Source organism: Oncorhynchus clarkii, chromosome 31 (assembly GCF_045791955.1).
Source record: "Oncorhynchus clarkii lewisi isolate Uvic-CL-2024 chromosome 31, UVic_Ocla_1.0, whole genome shotgun sequence".
NCBI lineage: Eukaryota > Metazoa > Chordata > Actinopteri > Salmoniformes > Salmonidae > Oncorhynchus > Oncorhynchus clarkii.
The window spans coordinates 24,472,793-24,498,502 of NC_092177.1; the positions used below are offsets into that span (position 1 = coordinate 24,472,793).

The 25,710-nt window shown below is 46.4% G+C and overlaps 1 protein-coding gene across 1 annotated transcript; it reads left to right on the plus strand.

Moving 5' to 3' along the window:
• The first annotated feature begins 355 nt into the window (after positions 1-355).
• Positions 356-2,100, plus strand: LOC139390945 (alpha-2Db adrenergic receptor-like). Its single transcript, XM_071138376.1, has one exon. The coding sequence runs from the start codon at positions 414-416 to the stop codon at positions 1,710-1,712; it is 1,299 nt and encodes a 432-aa protein (XP_070994477.1). The 5' UTR covers positions 356-413; the 3' UTR covers positions 1,713-2,100.
• Positions 2,101-25,710: the final 23,610 nt, after the last annotated feature.

Genomic DNA, 25,710 nt, shown 5'->3' on the forward strand with positions numbered 1-25,710 from the left:
GAGATAACGGAAACAAAATGTTTTGATGCTGCTGGAATATCACCCTAATATGGAGACTTACTCATTTGGATTCCGGACTTCATAGTGGCAAAAACTTACTCAATACGCTGTGAGTACAGAGCACAGAGCTGTTACTGAGCACGGAGCTGTTACCGAGCACGGAGCTGTTGCGGACCCTCCTCTATGGAACTGAAGATGAGGGCAGCTTGCCAGGACGCTGAGGGTCCTCACGTATTTGACCTATGTGCCCTAGGCTATATCTGTTCCCTGATCACACAACCTAGTGTGCAGCGTGTCTCCATTGATTAAATGCTTTAAGAATAATGACTTGATCAACAATTGAATGCATCCAAGTTAAGCTGTTTGGGGGTGGAAAGGCGCACGCTATAAATATCCCAGGAGAAGATGCGTTTATGATGGATGTAGCCAAGTTTATCACCGTTACCTACAACACCTTGCAGGATGCCAACACCTCGAGCGCACCGAGACCTCTCCCGCACACTGAGTTGGGCTCTGCACTCATCATCCTGCTGGTCACCGTGATCATTCTGGTCACCATCGTTGGTAACGTGCTGGTCATCGTGGCCGTGCTCACCAGCAGGGCTCTCCGCGCGCCCCAGAACCTTTTCCTGGTGTCCCTGGCATGCGCGGACATCCTCGTAGCCACACTGGTCATCCCGTTCTCCCTTGCCAATGAGGTCATGGGTTACTGGTACTTTGGGAGCCCCTGGTGCGCCTTTTATCTGGCACTGGATGTACTCTTCTGCACCTCGTCTATAGTCCACCTGTGCGCCATCAGTCTGGACCGCTACTGGTCCGTCACCAAGGCAGTGAGCTATAATCTGAAGCGGACCCCCAAGCGTATCAAGTCCATGATAGCCATGGTGTGGGTCATCTCCGCCGTCATCTCCTTTCCGCCTCTTATCATGACCAAGCATGATGAGCACGAGTGTCTGTTAAACAACGAGACCTGGTACATCCTGTCCTCTTGCCTCGTATCCTTCTTTGCCCCGGGCCTCATCATGATCCTAGTCTACTGTAAGATCTATAAAGTGGCCAAGCAGCGCTCTTCCACGGTGTTCGTGGCTAAGAATGGCCTGGAGAGGCAGCCCTCCCAGTCAGAGACGTGCTTCATGAGGAAGGAGCGGATGGAGATAGAGAGCCCCAGTAGCCAGAGCTCCGAGGACCACCACAGGCAGGAGGAGCTGGATGATATCGACCTGGAGGAGAGCTGCTGTGCATCGGACAAGCCCCGTAACCACCGCTTCTCCAAGCGAATGAAGGTGGAGGGCTCGGACTGCTGCCCACGCCAGAGCTGCCGCCTATCTTGGGCCTCGGCGCGCGCCACGCAGCTTTTCCAAGACCCTAAAAATGCCGCCAACCCCGCCCTGGCAGCCCAGCGGCAGCACCTTGCGGTGGCCTCGTCCAAAACCAAAGTGGCCCAGATGCGTGAGAAGCGATTCACGTTCGTGCTTGCCGTGGTGATGGGGGTGTTTGTGCTCTGCTGGTTCCCCTTCTTCTTCACCTATAGCCTGCACGCAATCTGCAGGGAGAGCTGCTACATCCCCGGTGCGCTCTTCAACACCTTCTTCTGGATTGGTTACTGCAACAGCTCCGTGAACCCTATCATATATACCATTTTCAACAGGGATTTCCGTAAGGCGTTTAAGAAAATAGTTTGCCGGACTTCAAAACGCACTAATGCCACTTGAAAAGAAGGGTCACTTTGATGGCCATGACTGTGCTTCACTGCTCATCGTATCCAGCGCTCAGCCCTACACCTCTGAATGACTATTAGTTTCAAAATGAACTTTTATATGTAAATAATATGATGATATCATATCAAAATATCTTGTGTTGTGCACCAATATGTGAATATTAGAAACAATGTACAGAGGGAATAGGATGTATTAAACAAAAGCAAAATATATATATTGTCATTGATGTTTTAATATGACTACTGAATCATATTGTCCCCTGCTTTCAAAGTTAAGAATTAATTTAATATTCAGTGATGTAGCTAAGGTATGTAGGCCAAAGCATAATATTTCCAGCACCTTTGTACAACCCGTTCTTTTCTGTACTGTAATTAATATTTTATGTCCCATCTAGATTTAAAAAAAGGATAATTTAGTTCAGAGTAAAAGTGATGTCATGAACCCAGATTGCAGAGCTGATAAAGCTGTGTGGGGCGCTGGGTGTTTTAGAATCTAAACATGAATCATTCATCACACTGTCATCAATAAGGAATGAGAGTCAGAACAGTGGTGTAGTGTCTACTTTTGATGAGTAGCCTATCCTAAATGATTACAAATGACTGCAATTGCTTGGTCGAGTTTGACAGAGGTGTCAAAATGTAAAGATTTTATTTCTGTATTTTTTTAAACAATACAAAACATACACATACAAACAACAACATAGCGATGCACAGAAACATCCACATCACCCCTGCCCAGACACACCTGCTCAAACACTCAGCTCCAGTGCCCGCATCACGACCCGCCACATGGACTCAAACTGCACCATGTTGTTTCTCTCCGTCGCCCACGCACTTTCAACATTTAGATAATACAGCATTTGACCTTTCCATTGTGTTAACGACAGAGGATTGGTTGATGATTGACGAGAAAAGTATCGTCCACCCCATCGGGTATCTCACTGCACCCTCATAATTAGATTAGTAGTTTTCAGTCAATTTAAAAAAAAATCTAAAATGTTATTGATTACAACTTCTGTCAGACGCGTTTGAGTGGACCTCAGGTCTACCTCATTGCTGAACCCCCAAAACCCAGGCACTGCTGTCCATGGGGCTGAAACATGCACTCTACACTGCTGGCACTATGCTGTGTGAGGAATGCATTGGCATGACATATTCTATGGTTTACAAAACCACCTATCAAAATATGAGTTTGCCTCTTTTAGATACTTGTAGACAATGTCTGTAAACAGGTAGATCGATCACACTTTACACTTGCTTATATTATATTATCCGAATGAGAAAGGAAGATCATGAGAATTTACCTATGGTTTGAGACGCCTTGTATCATAATTATAATCTAACATGATTTATTGCTGAAATTATTATCATCTTCAGCCTAATATTTCATTTTAGAAAACTCAAAATTTTTACAAAATATAGCGTGTGTGCATTTGTGTGTGTGAGAAAGGAAGTGAGGAAAATATGAGATTAAACATGTTTTAGTTGGTCTACTACTTCCTCTTCTGTGTTTTGATTGTCATCGGCTTTGTGCGCAGGCAGACCTCCAGTGACATGGAACCACTGTGTATTGGTTCAACAATGGCTTAACGTCCCTTACCAAGCTTAAATCCTTAATCCTCTTTGTTCTGTATGATATTGCAATATAAGGCTTATATGGCTTAGTCTAATTAAACAGTAGGCTGAATGCCTCTGCTTTGGATTACAACTGTTCATCTACCTTTTTTAAAACATTTTCAAACCGCAAAGCCTCAGGCGTTTATAGCATGACAAATTAATCCACAACTGGCCATGTTGCAGACATGAGCCACATGACAGTGATGCCAAGGAAGATGTGATTCAGATCTCCAGATGTGGCAAATCTGGGGACTGAAAATGAATGTTGTCATATCATGCACACATCACAAAGAGAGAAGGGTTAAACAAATGGAGATACGGAGACTGACAAATTCCATTTGGAGGAAATGGGCTAGCCACTCCCAGACAGGCCACATATAGAACTTCTGTTCTATAGATAGCTGATCAGAACTTATTACACTTGACCTGGGTCACGTTTCATGTTGGATCCGTCATGACAAAGAGGATGTAAGTCCAAATGCAGTGTTATAGGCCAGGGTTTCCCAAACTCGGTCCTTGGGACTCCAAGGGGTGCACATTTAGGTTTTTTCCCTAGCACGACACAGCTGATTCAAATAAATCAAAGATTGATGATGAGTTGATTATTTGAATCAGCTGTGTAGTTCTAGAACAAAAAAACAAAAAAACAGACCTTGGGTTCCTTGTACGTGAGACATTGCGCTATTCCTCTATGAGAAACGCAGAATGTGGTCAGGGAGAGGGAAGTTATCTTGGTTCTATTGTCTGAGAAATAAATACACTATTTATATCCACTGAGGAATGTCTTCAAAGTCCCCATGCCATCAGATGTATGGGCTTGGTGCCAAAAACACTGAGCTGTTCAAACAGTATATAAGAGTAACACTGAGTAGTACTAACAGCATATAACATTAACACTGAGCAGTACTAATGTTATATAACATTAACACTGAGCAGTACTAATGTTATATAACAATAACACTGAGCTATACTAATGGTATATAACATTAACACTGAGCTGTACTAACGGTATATAACAATAACACTGTGCTGTACTAACGGTATATAAGAATAACACTGAGCTGTACTAACAGTATATAACATTAACACTGAGCTGTACTAACGGTATATAACAATAACACTGAGCTGTACTAACGGTATATTACAGTAACACTGTGCTATACTAACGGTATATTACAATAACACTGTGCTATACTAACGGTATATAACAATAACACTGTGCTATACTAACAGTATATAACAGTAACACTGTGCTGTACTAACGGTATATAACAGTAACACTGAGCTGTACTAACAGTGTATAACAGTAACACTGAGCTGTACTAACGGTATATAACAATAACACTGTGCTATACTAACGGTATATAACATTAACACTGAGCTGTACTAACGGTGTATAACAGTAACACTGAGCTGTACTAATGGTGTATAACATTAACACTGAGCTGTACTAACGGTGTATAACATTAACACTGAGCTGTACTAACGGTGTATAACAGTAACACTGAGCTGTATTCACGGAATATAACAGTAATACTGAGCTGTACTAACGGTATATAACATTAATACTGAGCTGTACTAACGGTATATAACATTAACACTGTGCTATACTAACAGTATATAACAATAACACTGAGCTGTACTAACGGTAGATAACAATAACACTGAGCTGTACTAACAGTATATAACAGAAACACTGAGCTATACTAACGGTCTATAACATTAACACTGAGCTGTAACAATGGTATATAGTAATAACACTGAGCTGTACTAACGGTATATAACATTAACACTGAGCTGTACTAACGATGTATAACAGTAACACTGAGCTGTACTAACGGTATATAACAATGACACTGAGCTGTACTAACGGTATATAACAGAAACACTGAGCTGTACTAACAATACATAACATTAACACTGAGCTGTACTAACAGTATATAAGAGTTGCACTGAGCTGTACTTATTGTATTTAGCAGTACCACTGAGCTGTACTAACGGTGTATAACAGTAACACTGAGCTGTACTAATGGTGTATAACAGTAACACTGAGCTGTACTAACAGTATATAACATTAACACTGAGCTGTACTAACGGTATATAACATTAACACTGAGCTGTATTAACGGTATATAACAATAACACTGTGCTGTACTAACGGTATATAACAATAACACTGAGCTGTACTCACGGTATATAACAGTAACACTGAGCTGTACTCACGGTATATAACAGTAACACTGAGCTGTACTAACGGTATATAACAGTAACACTGAGCTGTACTCACGGTATATAACAGTAACACTGAGCTGTACTCACGGTATATAACAGTAACACTGAGCTGTACTCACGGTATATAACAGTAACACTGAGCTGTACTAACGGTATATAACAGTAACACTGAGCTGTACTCACGGTATATAACAGTAACACTGAGCTGTACTCACGGTATATAACAGTAACACTGAGCTGTACTCACGGTATATAACAGTAACACTGATCTGTACTCACGGTATATAACAGTAACACTGAGCTGTACTCACGGTATATAACAGTAACACTGAGCTGTACTCACGGTATATAACAGTAACACTGATCTGTACTAACGGTATATAACAGTAACACTGAGCTGTACTCACGGTATATAACAGTAACACTGAGCTGTACTCACGGTATATAACAGTAACACTGAGCTGTACTCACGGTATATAACAGTAACACTGATCTGTACTCACGGTATATAACAGTAACACTGAGCTGTACTAACAGTATGTAACAGTTACAGTCTCCCAGTGTGCACGGTCTAGTGGTTTAGAGGAAAAAGGCATCATATAAGCTATCATCCAGTCCTCTTGGGTTTCACTGAAGCAGAGATGCTTGAATATGTTTTTGGCCGTTATTCAGGAGGTGGTTGTCAGAGAAGGGAGTGATCAGGCATTCTTTTCATGTATATTTTCTCTCCAAGGGAGATGGTTTAAAGAGTGCTTCAGATGATTTATAAACTAAATTAGAGAGTGCATGAGATATTTAGGACTGGTGTGTTGATGGAGACTTGCTCCAAAATATATATTTACCTCAAACACATCACTTTTGACCAAAGAATGTATCATCAGCCTCATCCCAAAACAATTATTTTCTAATTATTTTTTAGATCACAGTTCTGTAAATGTGTTATTGATGTGTAGCTCAATTTACCATGGGATATATTCTCTATGTAGCAATCATTATGCATTCCTTCTTCACCAGGTGTCAAGAATGTGAAACAATAATCAAGCACTCACATGCAATTTGTTTTGCAATAGAGGTGCACTGTTTTCGATTACTATTGGACAAGGCATGAAACTCCCTTGTCAAATCTCGCTACCCAATTCAATTACCTTTCTAATCAACTGTCTAATCAATTGCTCCATTGCAGCAATAATGAAACACAATGCTGTTAAATTAGCAGTGCTGTTTTTCAGTGCTCTGATCCAAGTGTAATCTCTCCAGGCCTCTTCTCTTCTCATGCTCCACTAGCACTCCTCACCGAACCCTCAAACTCCACGACGACCGATCCTCTTCACTTTCTGATTGGTTAAGCAAGACTCAAAAAAGCGAACCATTTGCTTCCCTTGATTGTAGATAAACTAGGCCTACAAGAAGGTTTTTACATTAAGAAGATCAAGAGGATATCAGCCCCACTCGAGCAGGTGTGTCTCTATCAACTTTCCAAGGGCGACTTCAGCTGCATCCAACAGCCTATTAGCATGTATTGACACATTGTGCGTTGTTTTGGCTCTGTACTCCAGCACTTTGGATTTGAAATGATACAAGGAGTATGAGGTTAAAGTGCCGACTGTCAGCTTTAATTTGTGGGTATTTTCATCCATGTCGGAGGAACCGTTAATAAATTACAGCATTTTAGTACATATTCCCCCTGTTAAGGGAAGCAAAAGTTATATGTGTATTAAAGTAATAAATATTTAAGTATTTGGTCCCATATCCGCAGCACGCAATGATTACATCAATCGTGTGACTCTACAATATTGTTGGATCCATTTGCTGTTTGTTTTGGTTGTGTTTAAGATTATTTTGTGTCCAGTAGAAAATATTGGTAAATAATGTTGGTGTCATTTTGGAGTAATTTTTGTAATAAATAAGAATAAAGTAAGTTTCTAAACACTTCTACATTAATGTGTGTGCTTCCATGATTATGGATAATCTTAAATGAGTCGTGAATAATGTAGAGTGAGAAATGTACAGACGCGCAAATATCATACCCCCCAAAAATGCTAACCTCCCCTGTTATTGTAATGGTGAGAGGTTATCATGTATTGGGGGTATGATATATAATGCTAGCCTTTCCTGTTATTGTAATGGTGAGAGGTTATCATGTATTGGGGGTATGATATATAATGCTAGCCTCTCCTGTTATTGTAATGGTGAGAGGTTATCATGTATTGGGGGTATGATATATAATGCTAATCTCTCCTGTTATTGTAATGGTAAGACTGTATGATATTTGTGCATCTGTAACTTTCTCACTCACCATTATTCACTACCCATTCAGGACTGTCCCCTAAAATGGTGTGACTTTGTATAAAAAGTGCTGTGATTTCTAAACAGTCTGCACTTTAACCTCATAGTCATTGTATCATTTCAAATCCTAAGTGCTGGAGTAAAGAGTCAAAACAACAAAAATTGTGTCACTGTCCCAATACTTTTGGAGCTCGTTGTACACTGTTAAAATGAAGAGTTTTGGGAACACTACAACTAGTGGCAACTGAGCTGCCAACAACATTAAGGAGACGAAACCTGAACTTTGCTGGAGTTTTGCAACACGTAGGCCTAAAAGGGGTTATGACACAGATTTAAGGTGTTCTGAAACATGACTTGGTGTGTTGTAACACAACAAAGTCAGGAGTTGTGCAACATCTTGCCAGAGACTGGGAGCACTACCACGGAAAAGGTTGAAAACACTATGATGGTGTTTCTTATCCTGTCTAGTGCAGAATTAGATCCCTTCGTCTGGAGTTTCCAAATAGTGTAAATGTGAGTTTCTCCTCTTATTGTATTCCCTGCTCTTATAGTGTGTTTGTAAACTCCTCATTGATCATTCTAAAGGTCAAATTTACGTTATTATGCTCAAACAAAGGACACAAGAAAATATAGTTTTGTGAAAATACAAAATAATAAGTTTGTCCAGGATGATAAAAATAATGAGTCCAAAATTACTTTTTCAATAAATTAATTTGAAGCATCAAATGCTTTCTTTTTTATTTGCTAATCATCAAATGACATTTTTTTTTTGTCTTTCAGATTTTTATATTGATGAAGACAGTTAAAAGATCTGTAAGTTATTTGTCGTATTAATATTCTTCCAACTGAACTGAACTTCTGGAGAGAGTTTGCTGCACTGAAAGTAAAGGGGCTGAATAATTTTGCACGCCCAATTTTTCAGTTTTTGATTTGTTAAAAAAGTTTGAAATATCCAATAAATGTCGTTCCACTTCATGATTGTGTCCCACTTGTTGTTGATTCTTCACAAAAAAATACAGTTTTATATCTTTATGTTTGAAGCCTGAAATGTGGCAAAAGGTCGCAAAGTTCAAGGGGGCCGAATACTTTCGCAAGGCACTGTATATTCTTTCTTAGTTTTTAACAAGATAAGGCTGGAAGCATACAAGGTCTTCTGACACGTCACTTCCAGGATGTGTGTATCTGCAGGCAGGGACACAGGGCAGAGAGTCATTAAATCATCTGGGCAGAGAGAGGGGGAGATCACATAAGGCTACTGTCTGGCCCAGTGTAAATCATCCTAGTGGTTGGTCACCTACATGTGTAGGATCCTCATTTGATCACCCTGTTCCAGGCAAACTTTCCTCCTGCAATGCAGGACATTTAAAACGAGTAGTGTATTTGTCAAGGTTTTATGAAGTTTGAAATTTCCACTTTGACATTTCAAACTTGATTTTCCATTATGAAAAATGTATCAACCCATACAAAAAGTAAATTCATTTTATTAATCCACATAATTCACGTTTTCTGTTGCTGCATGATTATTTTCCTGCTTTAGCAAACTGGCTCAAATTAAGATCCTACATCTGTACTGCTCAAAGACCACTGTGTACTACAGCAGCTAACACTAATTACAGCTACAGGTGTAGGATCTTAGTTTGAGCTAGTTGCTACAGCTGGAAAATAATTCTGCAGCAACAGGAAATGTGAATTAATGTGTGGATTATAATTAATTACAGTTTTTGTAGGAGTTGATACATTTTTTGTTATGGCAAATCAGTTCTGAAATGTTTAACTGGAAATTACAACCTTTGAAGCCTTTTTAAATCTTGAATACATTCTCAGCAATTTAAAGAGTAATCAAGTTAAGATCATATATCTGTACCTACAGGGGAACACAGGATATACTACTATAGGGGAAGTACAGCTAACACACCACCGTGTCCAGGAGAAGCAAACACTATAGCTATTAGCTACACACCTTGTGTTGGAATGTGGAGCGTTACAGGAGAGGCAGCTACAGGGAACACAGGATACAGGGCTGGGTCCTCCAAGAGCAGACAACGCTATACAGCTACCTACAGTGCCTTGCGAAAGTATTCGGCCCCCTTGAACTTTGCGACCTTTTGCCACATTTCAGGCTTCAAACATAAAGATATAAAACTGTATTTTTTTGTGAAGAATCAACAACAAGTGGGACATAATCATGAAGTGGAACGACATTTATTGGATATTTCAAACTTTTTTAACAAATCAAAAACTGAAAAATTGGGCGTGCAAAATTATTCAGCCCCTTTACTTTCAGTGCAGCAAACTCTCTCCAGAAGTTCAGTGAGGATCTCTGAATGATCCAATGTTGACCTAAATGACTAATGATGATAAATACAATCCACCTGTGTGTAATCAAGTCTCCGTATAAATGCACCTGCACTGTGATAGTCTCAGAGGTCCGTTAAAAGCGCAGAGAGCATCATGAAGAACAAGGAACACACCAGGCAGGTCCGAGATACTGTTTCTGAAGAAGTTTAAAGCCGGATTTGGATACAAAAAGATTTCCCAAGCTTTAAACATCCCAAGGAGCACTGTGCAAGCGATAATATTGAAATGGAAGGAGTATCAGACCACTGCAAATCTACCAAGACCTGGCCGTCCCTCTAAACTTTCAGCTCATACAAGGAGAAGACTGATCAGAGATGCAGCCAAGAGGCCCATGATCACTCTGGATGAACTGCAGAGATCTACAGCTGAGGTGGGAGACTCTGTCCATAGGACAACAATCAGTCGTATATTGCACAAATCTGGCCTTTATGGAGGAGTGGCAAGAAGAAAGCCATTTCTTAAAGATATCCATAAAAAGGGTCGGTTAAAGTTTGCCACAAGCCACCTGGGAGACACACCAAACGTGGAAGAAGGTGCTCTGGTCAGATGAAACCAAAATTGAACTTTTTGGCAGCAATGCAAAACGTTATGTTTGGCGTAAAAGCAACACACCATCCCCACTGTCAAACATGGTGGTGGCAGCATCATGGTTTGGGCCTGCTTTTCTTCAGCAGGGACAGGGAAGATGGTTAAAATTGATGGGAAGATGGATGGAGCCAAATACAGGACCATTCTGGAAGAAAACCTGATGGAGTCTGCAAAAGACCTGAGACTGGGATGGAGATTTGTCTTCCAACAAGACAATGATCCAAAACATAAAGCAAAATCTACAATGGAATGGTTCAAAAATAAACATATCCAGGTGTTAGAATGGCCAAGTCAAAGTCCAGACCTGAATCCAATCGAGAATCTGTGGAAAGAACTGAAAACTGCTGTTCACAAATGCTCTCCATCCAACCTCACTGAGCTCGAGCTGTTTTGCAAGGAGGAATGGGAAAAAATGTCAGTCTCTCGATGTGCAAAACTGATAGAGACATACCCCAAGCGACTTACAGCTGTAATCGCAGCAAAAGGTGGCGCTACAAAGTATTAACTTAAGGGGGCTGAATAATTTTGCACGCCCTATTTTTCAGTTTTTGATTTGTTAAAAAAGTTTGAAATATCCAATAAATGTCGTTCCACTTCATGATTGTGTCCCACTTGTTGTTGATTCTTCACAAAAAAATACAGTTTTATATCTTTATGTTTGAAGCCTGAAATGTGGCAAAAGGTCGCAAAGTTCAAGGGAGCCGAATACTTTCGCAAGGCACTGTAGGTTGTCCACTAGGTGAGCCACAATGAGAAACTATATCAGGGATGGGGGCCACAAAAAAAACATGAACTCATCATGAGGGGCTGCAGTGGCTCGTGGGTCTGCGTACCCACATCCATACCCCCCAGGGCCAGACTACCGCAGACTACCTACCCCATTTCATGCAATTCTACTCATTTTCTCATGGAGCGGAGAGAAACATTTGCAGTTTTACAGCTCATTTCCTGCAATTCTACACATTTTGCCAGAGGGTGGAGGCAAATGTTTGCCATTTTTATGATAATTGATGCTCAATGGACTCCATGCCGGCCGGTAATTCGACCATGCTTACAAGTTTAGATAGTTGGCCCTCAGACTAATTTACCAATCCAAAAAACATTTGCTGACGTGGGCTAATTGAATGACTGTGAATGCACAACCTTATTTCAAAATTGCTCCTTGTGCGTTCCATTATTCTAACTCTCAACGGTAAGTGGAGACCCTGACTGTATCCACGGTATATTATTACACTGTATATTACTTAAATTGGTCCGCAGGCCTACTAAAGGGGGGCCGTGGGCCACATGCGGCTAGATGTCCGTCCCTGCTCTATATACATCCTCTATAGACCAGTCCTCCTACTTCAAAGGAGCACTTTATCAGAGGAACATAAACGGTTGAAACATTTAATACTGTAGCAAGATCAAGGCTGTGGGGTTTCCACATCACCAAGTTCAATGACAAAACAGGCACCAGTCGCACAACTAGAACACAAAGGGGATGTTTATTAGGGATTTTCATACACTGGGGAAGAGGGGGAGATGCACCAATCACCTCACAGTCCACAAGCCGTTCTCCTTGTTCGGTCCATTTTCCAGGGGTAATCCTCAAACTCAGGTCCTCAGCCAATCCAGTACACAAGGGGGTTACTCCAACAGTTCCGGTCACAACATGTAATCACACATCTCTTGCTCTGCCACTTTGTGCAGGCTGCTTCCTCCTTTATTCCCAAGCACTCCCTGGCTCAATGACCCACAGCCTTTCCTCGTTGGGGCAGGAAGTCCATATAAGGCTTGGGGGTGGAGCCAGCTACCTGCAAGATATTCGTTCCTCAATTACCACTCCCCTCACCTCTCCCTGCTGTCTGCCACAACGCATTCAATTGAAACACCCCACACAGTTTGCTACAGCTCAAACAGTGCAATCATGTGTGAACTGCTCTGTGTTATCAACAGATCCATTAAGCAGTGCCAGACTATCACATTTGGGGCCCCTGGGCACCTACCTCCAGGCTGCCCCCCAACCCCAATATATATATATATATATATATATATATAAAATCTATAAAACGATATTTATTTTGAAAAGCATCTAACATCCTAAACACATTTTACCATGGGGCAGAGAAAAATGAACAGTGTGAGGCTGAGAGAACATTCTTCACTTCTAAAGCTAATTTCCTGCAATTCTACACATTTTGCCATTGCTTATGACTTGTTTATTTGCCATCATATTTACCCCTAATATTTACAATTTGATGGAGATACGAGGGTCTTAATGGCAGGGAACCTCGACATCCAGCCCATCCAGACCATCATACCCCCATCAAGTTGTAAATATTAGGGGTAAATATATATGCTGTTTGATTTCTGGATCTAATTGTAGACTATGAAATGTGCTTTGTGCATATAATTGCATGTACTGTAATGTAATTTGATATGATTTATATTTATATATTGATAATGTGTTTCTTTTGTTCCTTTTGTTTCCATAAAAGCCCATCTAAGCTTTGGTGTTGAATGGCTTCTCTCGCTACAGAGTGGAGCGGTGGCTTCTCTCTCTACAGAGTGGAGCGGTGGCTTCTCTCTACAGAGTGGATCGGTGGCTTCTCTCTACAGAGTGGAGCGGTGGCTTCTCTCTACAGAGTGGATCGGTGGCTTCTCTCTACAGAGTGGAGCGGTGGCTTCTCTCTCTACAGAGTGGAGCGGTGGCTTCTCTCTCTACAGAGTGGAGCGGTGGCTTCTCTCTACAGAGTGGAGCGGTGGCTTCTCTCTACAGAGTGGAGCGGTGGCTTCTCTCTCTACAGAGTGGATCAGTGGCTTCTCTCTACAGAGTGGAGCGGTGGCTTCTCTCTCTACAGAGTGGAGCGGTGGCTTCTCTCCCTACAGAGTGTGCAGCGGTGGCTTCTCTCTACAGAGTGGAGCGGTGGCTTCTCTCTCTACAGAGTGGAGCGGTGGCTTCTCTCTACAGATTGTGCAGCAGTGGCTTCTCTCGCTACAGAGTGGATCAGTGGCTTCTCTCTACAGAGTGGATCGGTGGCTTCTCTCTCTACAGAGTGGAGCGGTGGCTTCTCTCTCTACAGAGTGGAGCGGTGGCTTCTCTCTACAGATTGTGCAGCAGTGGCTTCTCTCGCTACAGAGTGTGCAGCGGTGGCTTCTCTCCCTACAGAGTGGAGCGGTGGCTTCTCTCTCTACAGAGTGGAGCGGTGGCTTCTCTCTACAGAGTGGATCGGTGGCTTCTCTCTACAGAGTGGATCGGTGGCTTCTCTCTCTACAGAGTGGATTGGTGGCTTCTCCCTACAGAGTGGAGCGGTGGCTTCTCTCTCTACAGAGTGGAGCGGTGGCTTCTCTCTACAGAGTGGATCGGTGGCTTCTCTCTCTACAGAGTGGATTGGTGGCTTCTCCCTACAGAGTGGAGCGGTGGCTTCTCTCTCTACAAAGTGGAGCGCTGGCTTCTCTCTACAGACTGGAGCGGTGGCTTCTCTCTCTACAAAGTGGAGCGCTGGCTTCTCTCTACAGAGTGGAGCGCTGGCTTCTCTCTACAAAGTGGAGTGATGGCTTCTCTCTACAGAGTGTGGTGATGGCTTCTCTCTACAGAGTGTGGAGTGATGGCTTCTCTCTACAAGGTGGAGCGCTGGCTTCTCTCTACAGAGTGTGCAGCAGTGGCTTCTCTCCCTACAGAGTGGAGCGGTGGCTTCTCTCCCTACAGAGTGGAGCGGTGGCTTCTCTCCCTACAGAGTGGAGCGGTGGCTTCTCTCCCTACAGAGTGGAGCGGTGGCTTCTCTCCCTACAGAGTGGAGCGGTGGCTTCTCTCCCTACAGAGTGAGGCGGTGGCTTCTCTCTCTACAGAGTGGAGGGGGGCCTGTCTCCACAGAGTGTGGAGTGAAATCTTTCACTTCAGAGTGTGGAGCGGTGGCTTCTCTCTACCGAGTGTGGAGCGGTGGCTTCTCTCTCTACCGAGTGTGGAGCGATGGCTTCACTCCCAACAGAGCTGAGCGGTGGCTTCTCTCTCTACATAGTTGAGCATTGGCTTCTCTCTACAGAGTGTGGAGAGGTGGCTTCTCTCTACCGAGTGTGGAGCGGGGGCTTCTCTCTACCAAGTGTGGAGCAGTGGCTTCTATCTCTACCAAGTGTGGAGCAGTGGCTTCAATCTCTACCGAGTGTGGAGCGGTGGCTTCTATCTCTACCGAGTGTGGAGCAGTGGCTTCAATCTCTTCAGAGTGTGGAGCAGTGGCTTCTATCTCTACCGAGTGTGGAGCGGTGGCTTCTATCTCTACCGAGTGTGGAGCGGTGGCTTCTATCTCTACCGTGTGTGGAGCGGTGGCTTCTATCTCTGCCGAGTGTGGAGCGGTGGCTTCTCATTAGAGAGAATGGAGCGGTGGCTTTTCTCTCTACGGTGTGTGGAGTGGTAGCTTCTCTCAACAGAGTGTGGAGTGGTGGCTTCTCTCTGCAGTGTGTGGCGTGGTAGCTTCTTTCTACAGTGTGTGGAGTGGGGGCTTCTCTCTACAGTGTGTGGAGTGGTGGCATCTCTCTCCACAGAGTGGATTGGTGGCTTCTCTCTCTACAGAGTGGATCGGTGGCTTCTCTCTACAGAGTGGATTGGTGGCTTCTCCCTACAGAGTGGAGCGGTGGCTTCTTTCTCTACAAAGTGGAGCGCTGGCTTCTCTCTACAGAGTGGAGCGCTGGCTTTTCTCTACAAAGTGGAGTGATGGCTTCTCTCTACAGAGTGTGGAGTGATGGCTTCTCTCTACAAAGTGGAGCACTGGCTTCTCTCTACAGAGTGTGGATTGGTGGCTTCTCTCTCTACAGAGTGGATCGGTGGCTTCTCTCTACAGAGTGAATCGGTGGCTTCTCTCTCTACAGAGTAGATTGGTGGCTTCTCCCTACAGAGTGGATTGGTTGCTTCTCTCTCTACAGAGTGGAGCGGTGGCTTCTCTCTCTACAGAGTGGATTGGTGGCTTCTCTCTACAGAGTGGAGCGGTGGCTTCTCTCTCTACAAAGTGGTGCGCTGGCTTCTCTCTACAGAGTGGAGCGCTGGCTTCTCTCTACAAAGTGGAGTGATGAATTCTCTCTACAGAGTGTGGAGTGATGGCTTCTCTCTACAAAGTGGAGCACTGGCTTCTCTCTACAGAGTGTGGAGTGATGGCTTCTCTCTACAAGGTGGAGCGCTGGCTTCTCTCTACAGATTGTGCAGCAGTGGCTTCTCTCCCTACAGAGTGGAGCGGTGGCTTCTCTCCCTACAGAGTGGAGCGGTGGCTTCTCTCCCTACAGAGTGGAGCGGTGGCTTCTCTCCCTACAGAGTGATGCGGTGGCTTCTCTCTCTACAGAGTGGAGGGTGGCCTGTCTCCACAGAGTGTGGAGTGGCATCTTTCACATCAGAGTGTGGAGCGGTGGCTTCTCTCTACCGAGTGTGGAGTGGTGGCTTCTCTCTCTACCAAGTGTGGAGCGATGGCTTCACTCCCAACAGAGCTGAGCGGTGGCTTCTCTCTCTACATAGTTGAGCATTGGCTTCTCTCTACAGAGTGTGGAGAGGTGGCTTCTCTCTACCGAGTGTGGAGCGGGGGCTTCTCTCTACCAAGTGTGGAGCAGTGGCTTCTATCTCTACCAAGTGTGGAGCAGTGGCTTCAATCTCTACCGAGTGTGGAGCGGTGGCTTCTATCTCTACCGAGTGTGGAGCAGTGGCTTCAATCTCTTCAGAGTGTGGAGCGATGGCTTCTATCTCTACCGAGTGTGGAGCGGTGGCTTCTATCTCTACCGAGTGTGGAGCGGTGGCTTCTATCTCTACCGTGTGTGGAGCGGTGGCTTCTATCTCTGCCGAGTGTGGAGCGGTGGCTTCTCATTACAGAGAATGGAGCGGTGGCTTTTCTCTCTACAGTGTGTGGAGTGGTAGCTTCTCTCAACAGAGTGTGGAGTGGTGGCTTCTCTCTGCAGTGTGTGGAGTGGTAGCTTCTCTCTACAGTGTGTGGAGTGGGGGCTTCTCTCTACAGTGTGTGGAGTGGTGGCATCTCTCTCTACAGAGTGGATTGGTGGCTTCTCTCTCTACAGAGTGGATCGGTGGCTTCTCTCTACAGAGTGGATCGGTGGCTTCTCTCTCTACAGAGTGGATTGGTGGCTTCTCCCTACAGAGTGGATTGGTTGCTTCTCTCTCTACAGAGTGGAGCGGTGGCTTCTCTCTCTACAGAGTGGATTGGTGGCTTCTCTCTACAGAGTGGAGCGGTGGCTTCTCTCTCTACAAAGTGGTGCGCTGGCTTCTCTCTACAGAGTGGAGCGCTGGCTTCTCTCTACAAAGTGGAGTGATGAATTCTCTCTACAGAGTGTGGAGTGATGGCTTCTCTCTACAAAGTGGAGCACTGGCTTCTCTCTACAGAGTGTGGAGTGATGGCTTCTCTCTACAAGGTGGAGCGCTGGCTTCTCTCTACAGATTGTGCAGCAGTGGCTTCTCTCCCTACAGAGTGGAGCGGTGGCTTCTCTCCCTACAGAGTGGAGCGGTGGCTTCTCTCCCTACAGAGTGGAGCGGTGGCTTCTCTCCCTACAGAGTGGAGCGGTGGCTTCTCTCTCTACAGATTGGAGGGGGGCCTGTCTTCACAGAGTGTGGAGTGGCATCTTTCACTTCAGAGTGTGTAGCGGTGGCTTCTCTCTACCGAGTATGGAGCGGTGGCTTCTCTCTCTACCAAGTGTGGAGCGGTGGCTTCACTCCCAACAGAGCTGAGCGGTGGCTTCTCTCTCTACATAGTTGAGCGTTGGCTTCTCTCTACCGAGTGTGGAGAGGTGGCTACTCTCTATCGAGTGTGGAGCGGGGGCTTCTCTCTACCGAGTGTGGAGCGGTGGCTTCTATCTCTACCAAGTGTGGAGCAGTGGCTTCAATCTCTACCGAGTGTGGAGCGGTGGCTTCTATCTCTACCGAGTGTGGAGCAGTGGCTTCAATCTCTTCAGAGTGTGGAGCGGTGGCTTCTATCTCTACCGAGTGTGGAGCGGTGGCTTCTATCTCTACCGAGTGTGGAGCGGTGGCTTCTATCTCTACCGAGTGTGGAGCGGTGGCTTCTATCTCTACCGTGTGTGGAGCGGTGGCTTCTATCTCTACCGAGTGTGGAGTGGTGGCTTCTCATTACAGAGAATGGAGCGGTGGCTTCTCACTACAGGGTGTGGAGTGTTGGCTTCTCTCTACAGAGTGTGGAGATGTGGCTTCTCTCTACAGACTGTGGAGCGGTGGCTTCTCACTACAGGGTGTGGAGTGGTGGCTTCTCACTACAGGGTGTGGAGTGTTGGCTTCTCTCTACAGAGTGTGGAGATGTGGCTTCTCTCCAAAGACTGTGGAGTGGTGGCATCCCTCTACAGGGTTTGGAGTGGTGGCTTCTCACTACAGGTTGTGGAGTGGTGGCTTCTCTCTACTGTGTGTGGAGCGGTGGCTTCTCTCTACAGACTGTGGAGCGGTGGCTTCTCACTACAGGGTGTGGAGTGGTGGCTTCTCACTACAGGGTGTGGAGTGTTGGCTTTTATCTCTACCGTGTGTGGAGCGGTGGCTTCTATCTCTACCGAGTGTGGAGCGGTGGCTTCTCTCAACAGTGTGTGGAGCGGTGGCTTCTCACTACAGGGTGTGGAGTGTTGGCTTCTCTCTACAGAGTGTGGAGATGTGGCTTCTCTCCAAAGACTGTGGAGTGGTGGCATCTCTCTACAGGGTTTGGAGCGGTGGCTTCTCTCTACAGGTTGTGGAGTGGTGGCTTCTCTCTACTGTGTGTGGAGCGGTGGCTTCTCTCTACAGACTGTGGAGCGGTGGCTTCTCACTACAGGGTGTGGAGTGGTGGCTTCTCACTACAGGGTGTGGAGTGTTGGCTTTTATCTCTACCGTGTGTGGAGCGGTGGCTTTTATCTCTACCGTGTGTGGAGCGGTGGCTTCTATCTCTACCGAGTGTGGAGCGGTGGCTTCTCTCAACAGTGTGTGGAGCGGTGGCTTCTCTCTACAGTGTGTGGAGTGGTAGCTTCTCTCTACAGTGTGTGGAGTGGGGGCTTCTCTCTACAGTGTGTGGAGTGGTGGCTTCTATCTCTACCGAGTGTGGAGCGGTGGCTTCAATCTCTACCGAGTTTGGAGTGGTAGCTTCTCTCTACAGTGTGTGGAGTGGTGGCTTCTTCTACAGTGTGTGGAGTTGCGGCTTCTCTCTACAGTGTTTGGAGTCGTGGCATATGTGTACAGTTTGTGGAGCGGTGACTTCTCTCTCTACAGGGTTTGGAGCGGTTACTTCTCTCTCTACAAAGTGGAGCGGTGACTTCTCTCTCTACAGAGTGGAGCGGTGACTTCTCTCTCTACAGAGTGGAGCGATGACTTCTCTCTACAGAGTGTGGAGCGGTGACTTCTCTCTACAGAGTGTGGAGCGGTGACTTCTTTCTCTACAGAGTGTGGAGCGGTGACTTCTCTCTACACAATGTGGAGCGGTGACTTCTCTCTACAGAGTGTGGAGCGGTGACTTCTCTCTACAGAGTGTGGAGCGGTGACTTCTCTCTACAGAGTGTGGAGCGGTGACTTCTCTCTACAGAGTGTGGAGCGGTGACTTCTCTCCACAGAGTGTGGAGCGGTGACTTCTCTCTACAGAGTTTGGAGCGGTGACTTCTCCCTCTACAGAGTTTGGAGCGGTGACTTCTCTCTCTACAGAGTGGAGCGGTGACTTCTCTCTCTACAGAGTTTGGAGCGGTGACTTCTCTCTCTACAGAGTGGAGCGGTGACTTCTCTCTCTACAGAGTGGAGCGGTGACTTCTCTCTCTACAGAGAGGAGTGGTGGCATCTTTCTCTACAGAGTTTGGAGCGGTGACTTCTCTCTACAGAGTTTGGAGCGGTGACTTCTCCCTCTACAGAGTTTGGAGCGGTGACTTCTCTCTCTACAGAGTGGAGCGGTGACTTCTCTCTCTACAGAGTTTGGAGCGGTGACTTCTCTCTCTACAGAGTTTGGAGCGGTGACTTCTCTCTCTACAGAGTGGAGCGGTGACTTCTCTCTCTACAGAGTTTGGAGCGGTGACTTCTCTCTCTACAGAGTGGAGCGGTGACTTCTCTCTCTACAGAGTGGAGCGGTGACTTCTCTCTCTACAGAGAGGAGTGGTGGCATCTTTCTCTACAGAGTTTGGAGCGGTGGATTCTCTCTCTCCAGATTGTGGAGCAGTGGCTTCTCTCTAGAGAGTTTGGAGCGGTGACTTCTCCCTCTACAGAGTTTGGAGCGGTGACTTCTCTCTCTACAGAGTGGAGCGGTGACTTCTCTCTCTACAGAGTTTGGAGCGGTGACTTCTCTCTCTACAGAGTGGAGCGGTGACTTCTCTCTCTACAGAGTGGAGCGGTGACTTCTCTCTCTACAGAGAGGAGTGGTGGCATCTTTCTCTACAGAGTTTGGAGCGGTGACTTCTCTCTACAGAGTTTGGAGCGGTGACTTCTCCCTCTACAGAGTTTGGAGCGGTGACTTCTCTCTCTACAGAGTGGAGCGGTGACTTCTCTCTCTACAGAGTTTGGAGCGGTGACTTCTCTCTCTACAGAGTGGAGCGGTGACTTCTCTCTCTACAGAGTGGAGCGGTGACTTCTCTCTCTACAGAGAGGAGTGGTGGCATCTTTCTCTACAGAGTTTGGAGCGGTGGATTCTCTCTCTCCAGATTGTGGAGCAGTGGCTTCTCTCTAGAGAGTTTGGAGCGGTGACTTCTCTCTCTACATAGTTTGGAGCGGTGCCTTCTCTCTCTACAGAGTTTGGAGCGGTGACTTCTCTCTCTACCGAGTGGAGCGGTGACTTCTCTCTCTACAGATTGTGGAGCAGTGGCTTCTCTCTAGAGAGTGTGGAGTGTTGGGATCTCTCTCTACAGAGAATGGAGTTGTGTCTTCTTTCTACAGAGTGTGGAGCGGTGTCTTCTCTCCAAAGACTGTGGAGTGGTGTCTTCTCTCTACAGAGTGTGGAGTGGTGTCTTCTCTCTACAGAGTGTGGAGATGTGGCTTCTCTCTACAAAGTGTGGAACGTAGGGATCTCTCTCTACAGAGAATGGAGTGGTGTCTTCTCTCTACAGAGTGTGGAGCGGTGGCTTCTCTCCAAAGACTGTGGAGTGGTGGCTTCTCTCTATAGGGTGTGAAGTGGTGGCTTCTCTCTACAGAGTGTGGAGTGGTGGCTTCTCACTACAGACTGTGGAGCGGCGGCTTCTCTCTACAGACTGTGGAGTGGTGACATCTCTCTACAGAGTGTGGAGATGTGGCTTCTCTCTAAAGACTGTGGAGTGGTGGCATCTCTCTACAGGGTTTGGTGTGGAGCGGTGGCTCCCCTCGCCCCCATGAGAAGTCCCTGTCGGGGGAGTGAACTTAGGACTATACAGGAGTCAGACAGACTGAGAGATAGAGAGAGAGAGAGAGAGAGAGAGAGAGAGAGAGAGAGAGAGAGAGAGAGAGAGAGAGAGAACAAACACACAAGTCAAGTGGAGCCTGGCCAGTTACGCACACTAGAGCACAGTACATTTAGCAGCCCAACTCCTAACTCTGTGAGAACGTGTCTGCAGTGTTACTGAGTGTTGTAAAGATAAATGACTTCATGTTGCTGTCTCAATCAATCAAATGTATTTATAATGCCCTTCTTACATCAGCTGATGTCACAAAGTGCTGTACAGAAACCCAGCCTAAAACCCCAAACAGCAAGCAATGCAGGTGTAGAAGCATGGTGGCTAGGAAAAACTCCCTAGAAAGGCCAGAATCTAGGAAGAAACCTAGAGAGGAACCAGGCTATGAGGGGTGGCCAGTCCTCTTCTGGCTGTGTCGGGTGGATATTATAACAGAACATGGCCAAGATGTTCAAATGTTCATAGATGACCAGCATGGTCAAATAATAATAATTAGTGTGGTTGTAGAGGATGCAACAGGTCAGCACCTCAAGAGTAAATGTCAGTTGGCTTTTCATAGCCGATCATTCAGACTATCACTACCGCTCCTGCTGTCTCTAGAGAGTCGAAAACAGCAGGTCTGGGACAGGTAGCACGTCCGGTGAACAGGTCAGGGTTCCATAGCCGAAGGCATAACAGTTGAAACTGGAGCAGCTGCACAACCAGGTGGACTGGGGACAGCAAGGAGTCATCAGTCCAGTTAGTCCTGAGAAATGGTCCTAGGGCTCAGATCCTCAGAGAGAGAGAGAGACTGTGAGAGAGAGAGGAAGAAAGAAAAAAAGAAAGAAAGAAAGAAAGAAAGAAAGAAAGAAAGAAAGAGTGAAAAAGAGAGAAAATTAGAGAGAGCATACTTAAATTCACACAGGACTCTCTCTCCATCTCCCTCTCTCTCTCTCTCGCTCTCCCTCTCTCACTCTCCATCTCTCTCTCTCTCTCCCTCTCTCTCTCCCTCTCTCTCTCCCTCTCTCACTCTCCATCTCTCTCTCTCTCTTTCTCTCCCTCTCTCACTCTCTCTCTCCCTCTCTCACTCTCCATCTCTCTCTCTCTCTCTCTCTCTCTCTCTCTCTCCCTCACTCTCTCTCCCTCTCTCACTCTCCATCTCTCTCTCTCTCCCTCTCTCACTCTCTCTCTCTCCCTCTCTCACTCTCCATCTCTCTCTCTCTCTCTCTCCCTCTCTCTCTCTCTCCCTCTCTCACTCTCCATCTCTCTCTCTCTCTCTCTCTCTCTCCCTCTCTCACTCTCCATCTCTCTCTCCATCTCTGTCTCTCTCTCTCTCTCTCTCTCTCTCTCTCTCTCTCCCTCTCTCACTCTCCATCTCTCTCTCTCTCTCTTTCTCTCTTCCTTTGGTTCTTTACCAACTTGTATTATTTATTTTATTGATACATTAATATTACAGGGAGTCACCATTGATCCCATTGAGTACCAGTCAAAAGTTTGGACACACCTACTCATTCAATGGAATCATGTGGTAACCAAAAAAGTGTTAATCAAATCAAAATACATTTTATATTTGAGAATCTTCAAAGTAGGCACCCTTTGCGTTGATGACAGCTTTGCACACTCATGGCATTTTCTCAACCAGCATCACCTGGAATGCTTTTCCAGCAGTCATGAAGGAGTTCTCACATATGCTGAGCACATATGCTGGCTGCTTTTCCTTCATTCTGCTGTCCAACTCATATCTAACCATCTCAAATGGGTTGAGGTCGGGTGATTGTGGAGGCCAGGTCATCTGATGCAGCACTCCATCACTCTCCTTCTTGGTAAAAAATAACCCTTACACAGCCTGGAGGTGTATTGGGTCGTGGTCCTGTTGAAAAACAAATGACAGTCCCACTAAGCACAAACCAGATGGGATGGTGTATCGCTGCAGAATACTGTGGCAGCCATGCTGGTTAAGTGTGCCTTGAATACTAAATAAATCACAGACAGTATCACCAGAAAAGCACCCCCACACCATCACACCTCCTCCTCCATGCTTCACAGTGGGAACCACACATGCTGAGATCATCAGTTCACCTACTCTGCATCTCATAAAGACACAGCGGTTGGAAGCAAAAGTCTCGAATTTGGACTCATCAGACAAAAGGACAGATTTCCACCGGTCTAATGTCCATTGCTCGTGTTTCTTGGCCCAAGAAAGTCTCTTCTTATTATTGGTGTCCTTTAGTAGTGGTTTCTTTGCAGCAATTCGACCATGAAGGCCTGATTCACGCAGACTCCTGTGAACAGTTGATGTTGAGGTGTGCCTGTTATTTGAACTCTGTGAAACATTTATTTGGGCTGCAATCTGAGGCAGGTAACTAATGAACGTATCCTCTGCAGCAGAGGTAACTCTGGGCTTTTCCTGTGTTGGTCATGAGAACCAGTAAAATCATAGCGCTTGATGGTTTTTGCGACTGCACTTGAAGAAACTTTAAAAGTTCTTGAAATATTTATAATTGACTGACAGGGGAGGGTATAGACAGGGGAGGGTATAGACAGGGGAGGGTAAAGACAGGGTAGGGTATAGACAGGGGAGGGAATAGACAGGGGAGGGTATAGACAGGGGAGGGTAAAGACAGGGGAGGGTAAAGACAGGGGAGGGTATAGACAGGGGAGGGTAAAGACAGGGGAGGGTAAAGACAGGGGAGGGTATAGACAGGGGAGGGTAAAGACAGGGGAGGGGATAGACAGGGGAGGGTAAAGACAGGGGAGGGTATAGACAGGGGAGGGTAAAGACAGGGGAGGGTATAGACAGGGGAGGGTAAATATAGGGGAGGGTATAGACAGGGGAGGGTATAGACAGGGGGGGTAAAGACAGGGGAGGGTAAAGACAGGGGAGGGGATAGACAGGGGAAGGTATAGACAGGGGAGGGTATAGACAGGGGAGGGTATAGACAGGGGAGGGTATAGACAGGGGAGGGTAAAGACAGGGGGGGATAGACAGGGGAAGGTATAGACAAGGGAGGGTATAGACAGGGGAGGGTATAGACAGGGGAGGGTAGAGACAGGGGAGAGTATAGACAGGGGAGGGCAAGGACAGGGGAGGGTATAGACAGGGGAGGGTAAAGACAGGGGAGGAGATGGAGATGGGAGGGTATAGACAGGGGAAGGATGGACAGGAGAGAGTATATACAGGGGAGGGTATAGACAGGGGAGGGTATAGACAGGGGAGGGTATAGACGGGGGAAGGATGGACAGTGGAGGGTATAGACAGGGGAGGGTATAGACAGGGGAGGGGATAGACAGGGGAGGGTATAGACAGGGGAGGAGATAGACAGGGGAGGGTAAAGACAGGGGAGGGGATAGACAGGGGAGGGTAAAGACAGGGGAGGGTATAGACAGGGGAGGGTAAAGACAGGGGAGGGTATAGATAGGGGAGGGTAAAGACAGGGGAGGGTATAGACAGGGTAGGGTAAATATAGGGGAGGGTATAGACAGGGGAGGGTATAGACAGGGGGGGTAAAGACAGGGGAGGGTAAAGACAGGGGAGGGGATAGACAGGGGAAGGTATAGACAGGGGAGGGTATAGACAGGGGAGGGTAAAGACAGGGGAGGGTAAAGACAGGGGAGGGTAGAGACAGGGGAGAGTATAGACAGGGGAGGGTAAGGACAGGGGAGGGTATAGACAGGGGAGGGTAAAGACAAGGGAGGGAATAGACAGGGGACGGTAAAGACAGGGGAGGGTAAAGACAGGGGAGGGTATAGACAGGGGAAGGATGGACAGGGGAGGGTATAGACAGGGGAGGGTATAGACAAGGGAGGGTATAGACAGGGGAGGGTATAGACAGGGGAAGGATGCACAGGGGATTGTACAGAAAGGGGAGGGTATAGACAGGGGAGGGGATAGACAGGGGAGGGTATAGACAGGGGAGGAGATAGACAGGGGAGAGTAGAGACAGGGGAGGGTATAGACAGGGGATGGGATAGACAGGGGAGGGTATAGACAGGGGAGGGTATAGACAGGGGAGAGTATAGACAGGGGAGGGTATAGACAGGGGAGGGGATAGACAGGGGAGGGGGTAGACAGGGGAGAGTATAGACAGGGGAGGGTATAGACAGGGGAGGGGATAGACAGGTGAGGGTATAGACAGGGGAAGGATGGACAGGGGAGAGTATAGACAGGGGAGGGTATAGACAGGGGAGGGTATAGACAGGGGAGGGGATGGAGATGGGAGGGTATAGACATGGGAAGGATGGACAGGAGAGAGTATATACATGGGAGGGTATAGACAGGGGAGGGTATAGACAGGGGAGGGTATAGACAGGGGAAGGATGGACAGTGGAGGGTATAGACAGGGGAGGGGATAGACAGTGGAGGTATAGACAGGGGAGGGGATAGACAGGGGAGAGTATAGACAGGGGAGGGTATAGACAGGGGAGGGTATAGACAGGGGAGGGGATGGAGATGGGAGGGTATAGACAGGGGAAGGATGGACAGGAGAGAGTATATACAGGGGAGGGTATAGACAGGGGAGGGTATAGACAGGGGAGGGTATAGACAGGGGAAGGATGGACAGGGGAGGGTATAGACAGGGGAGGGGATAGACAGGGGAGGGTATAGA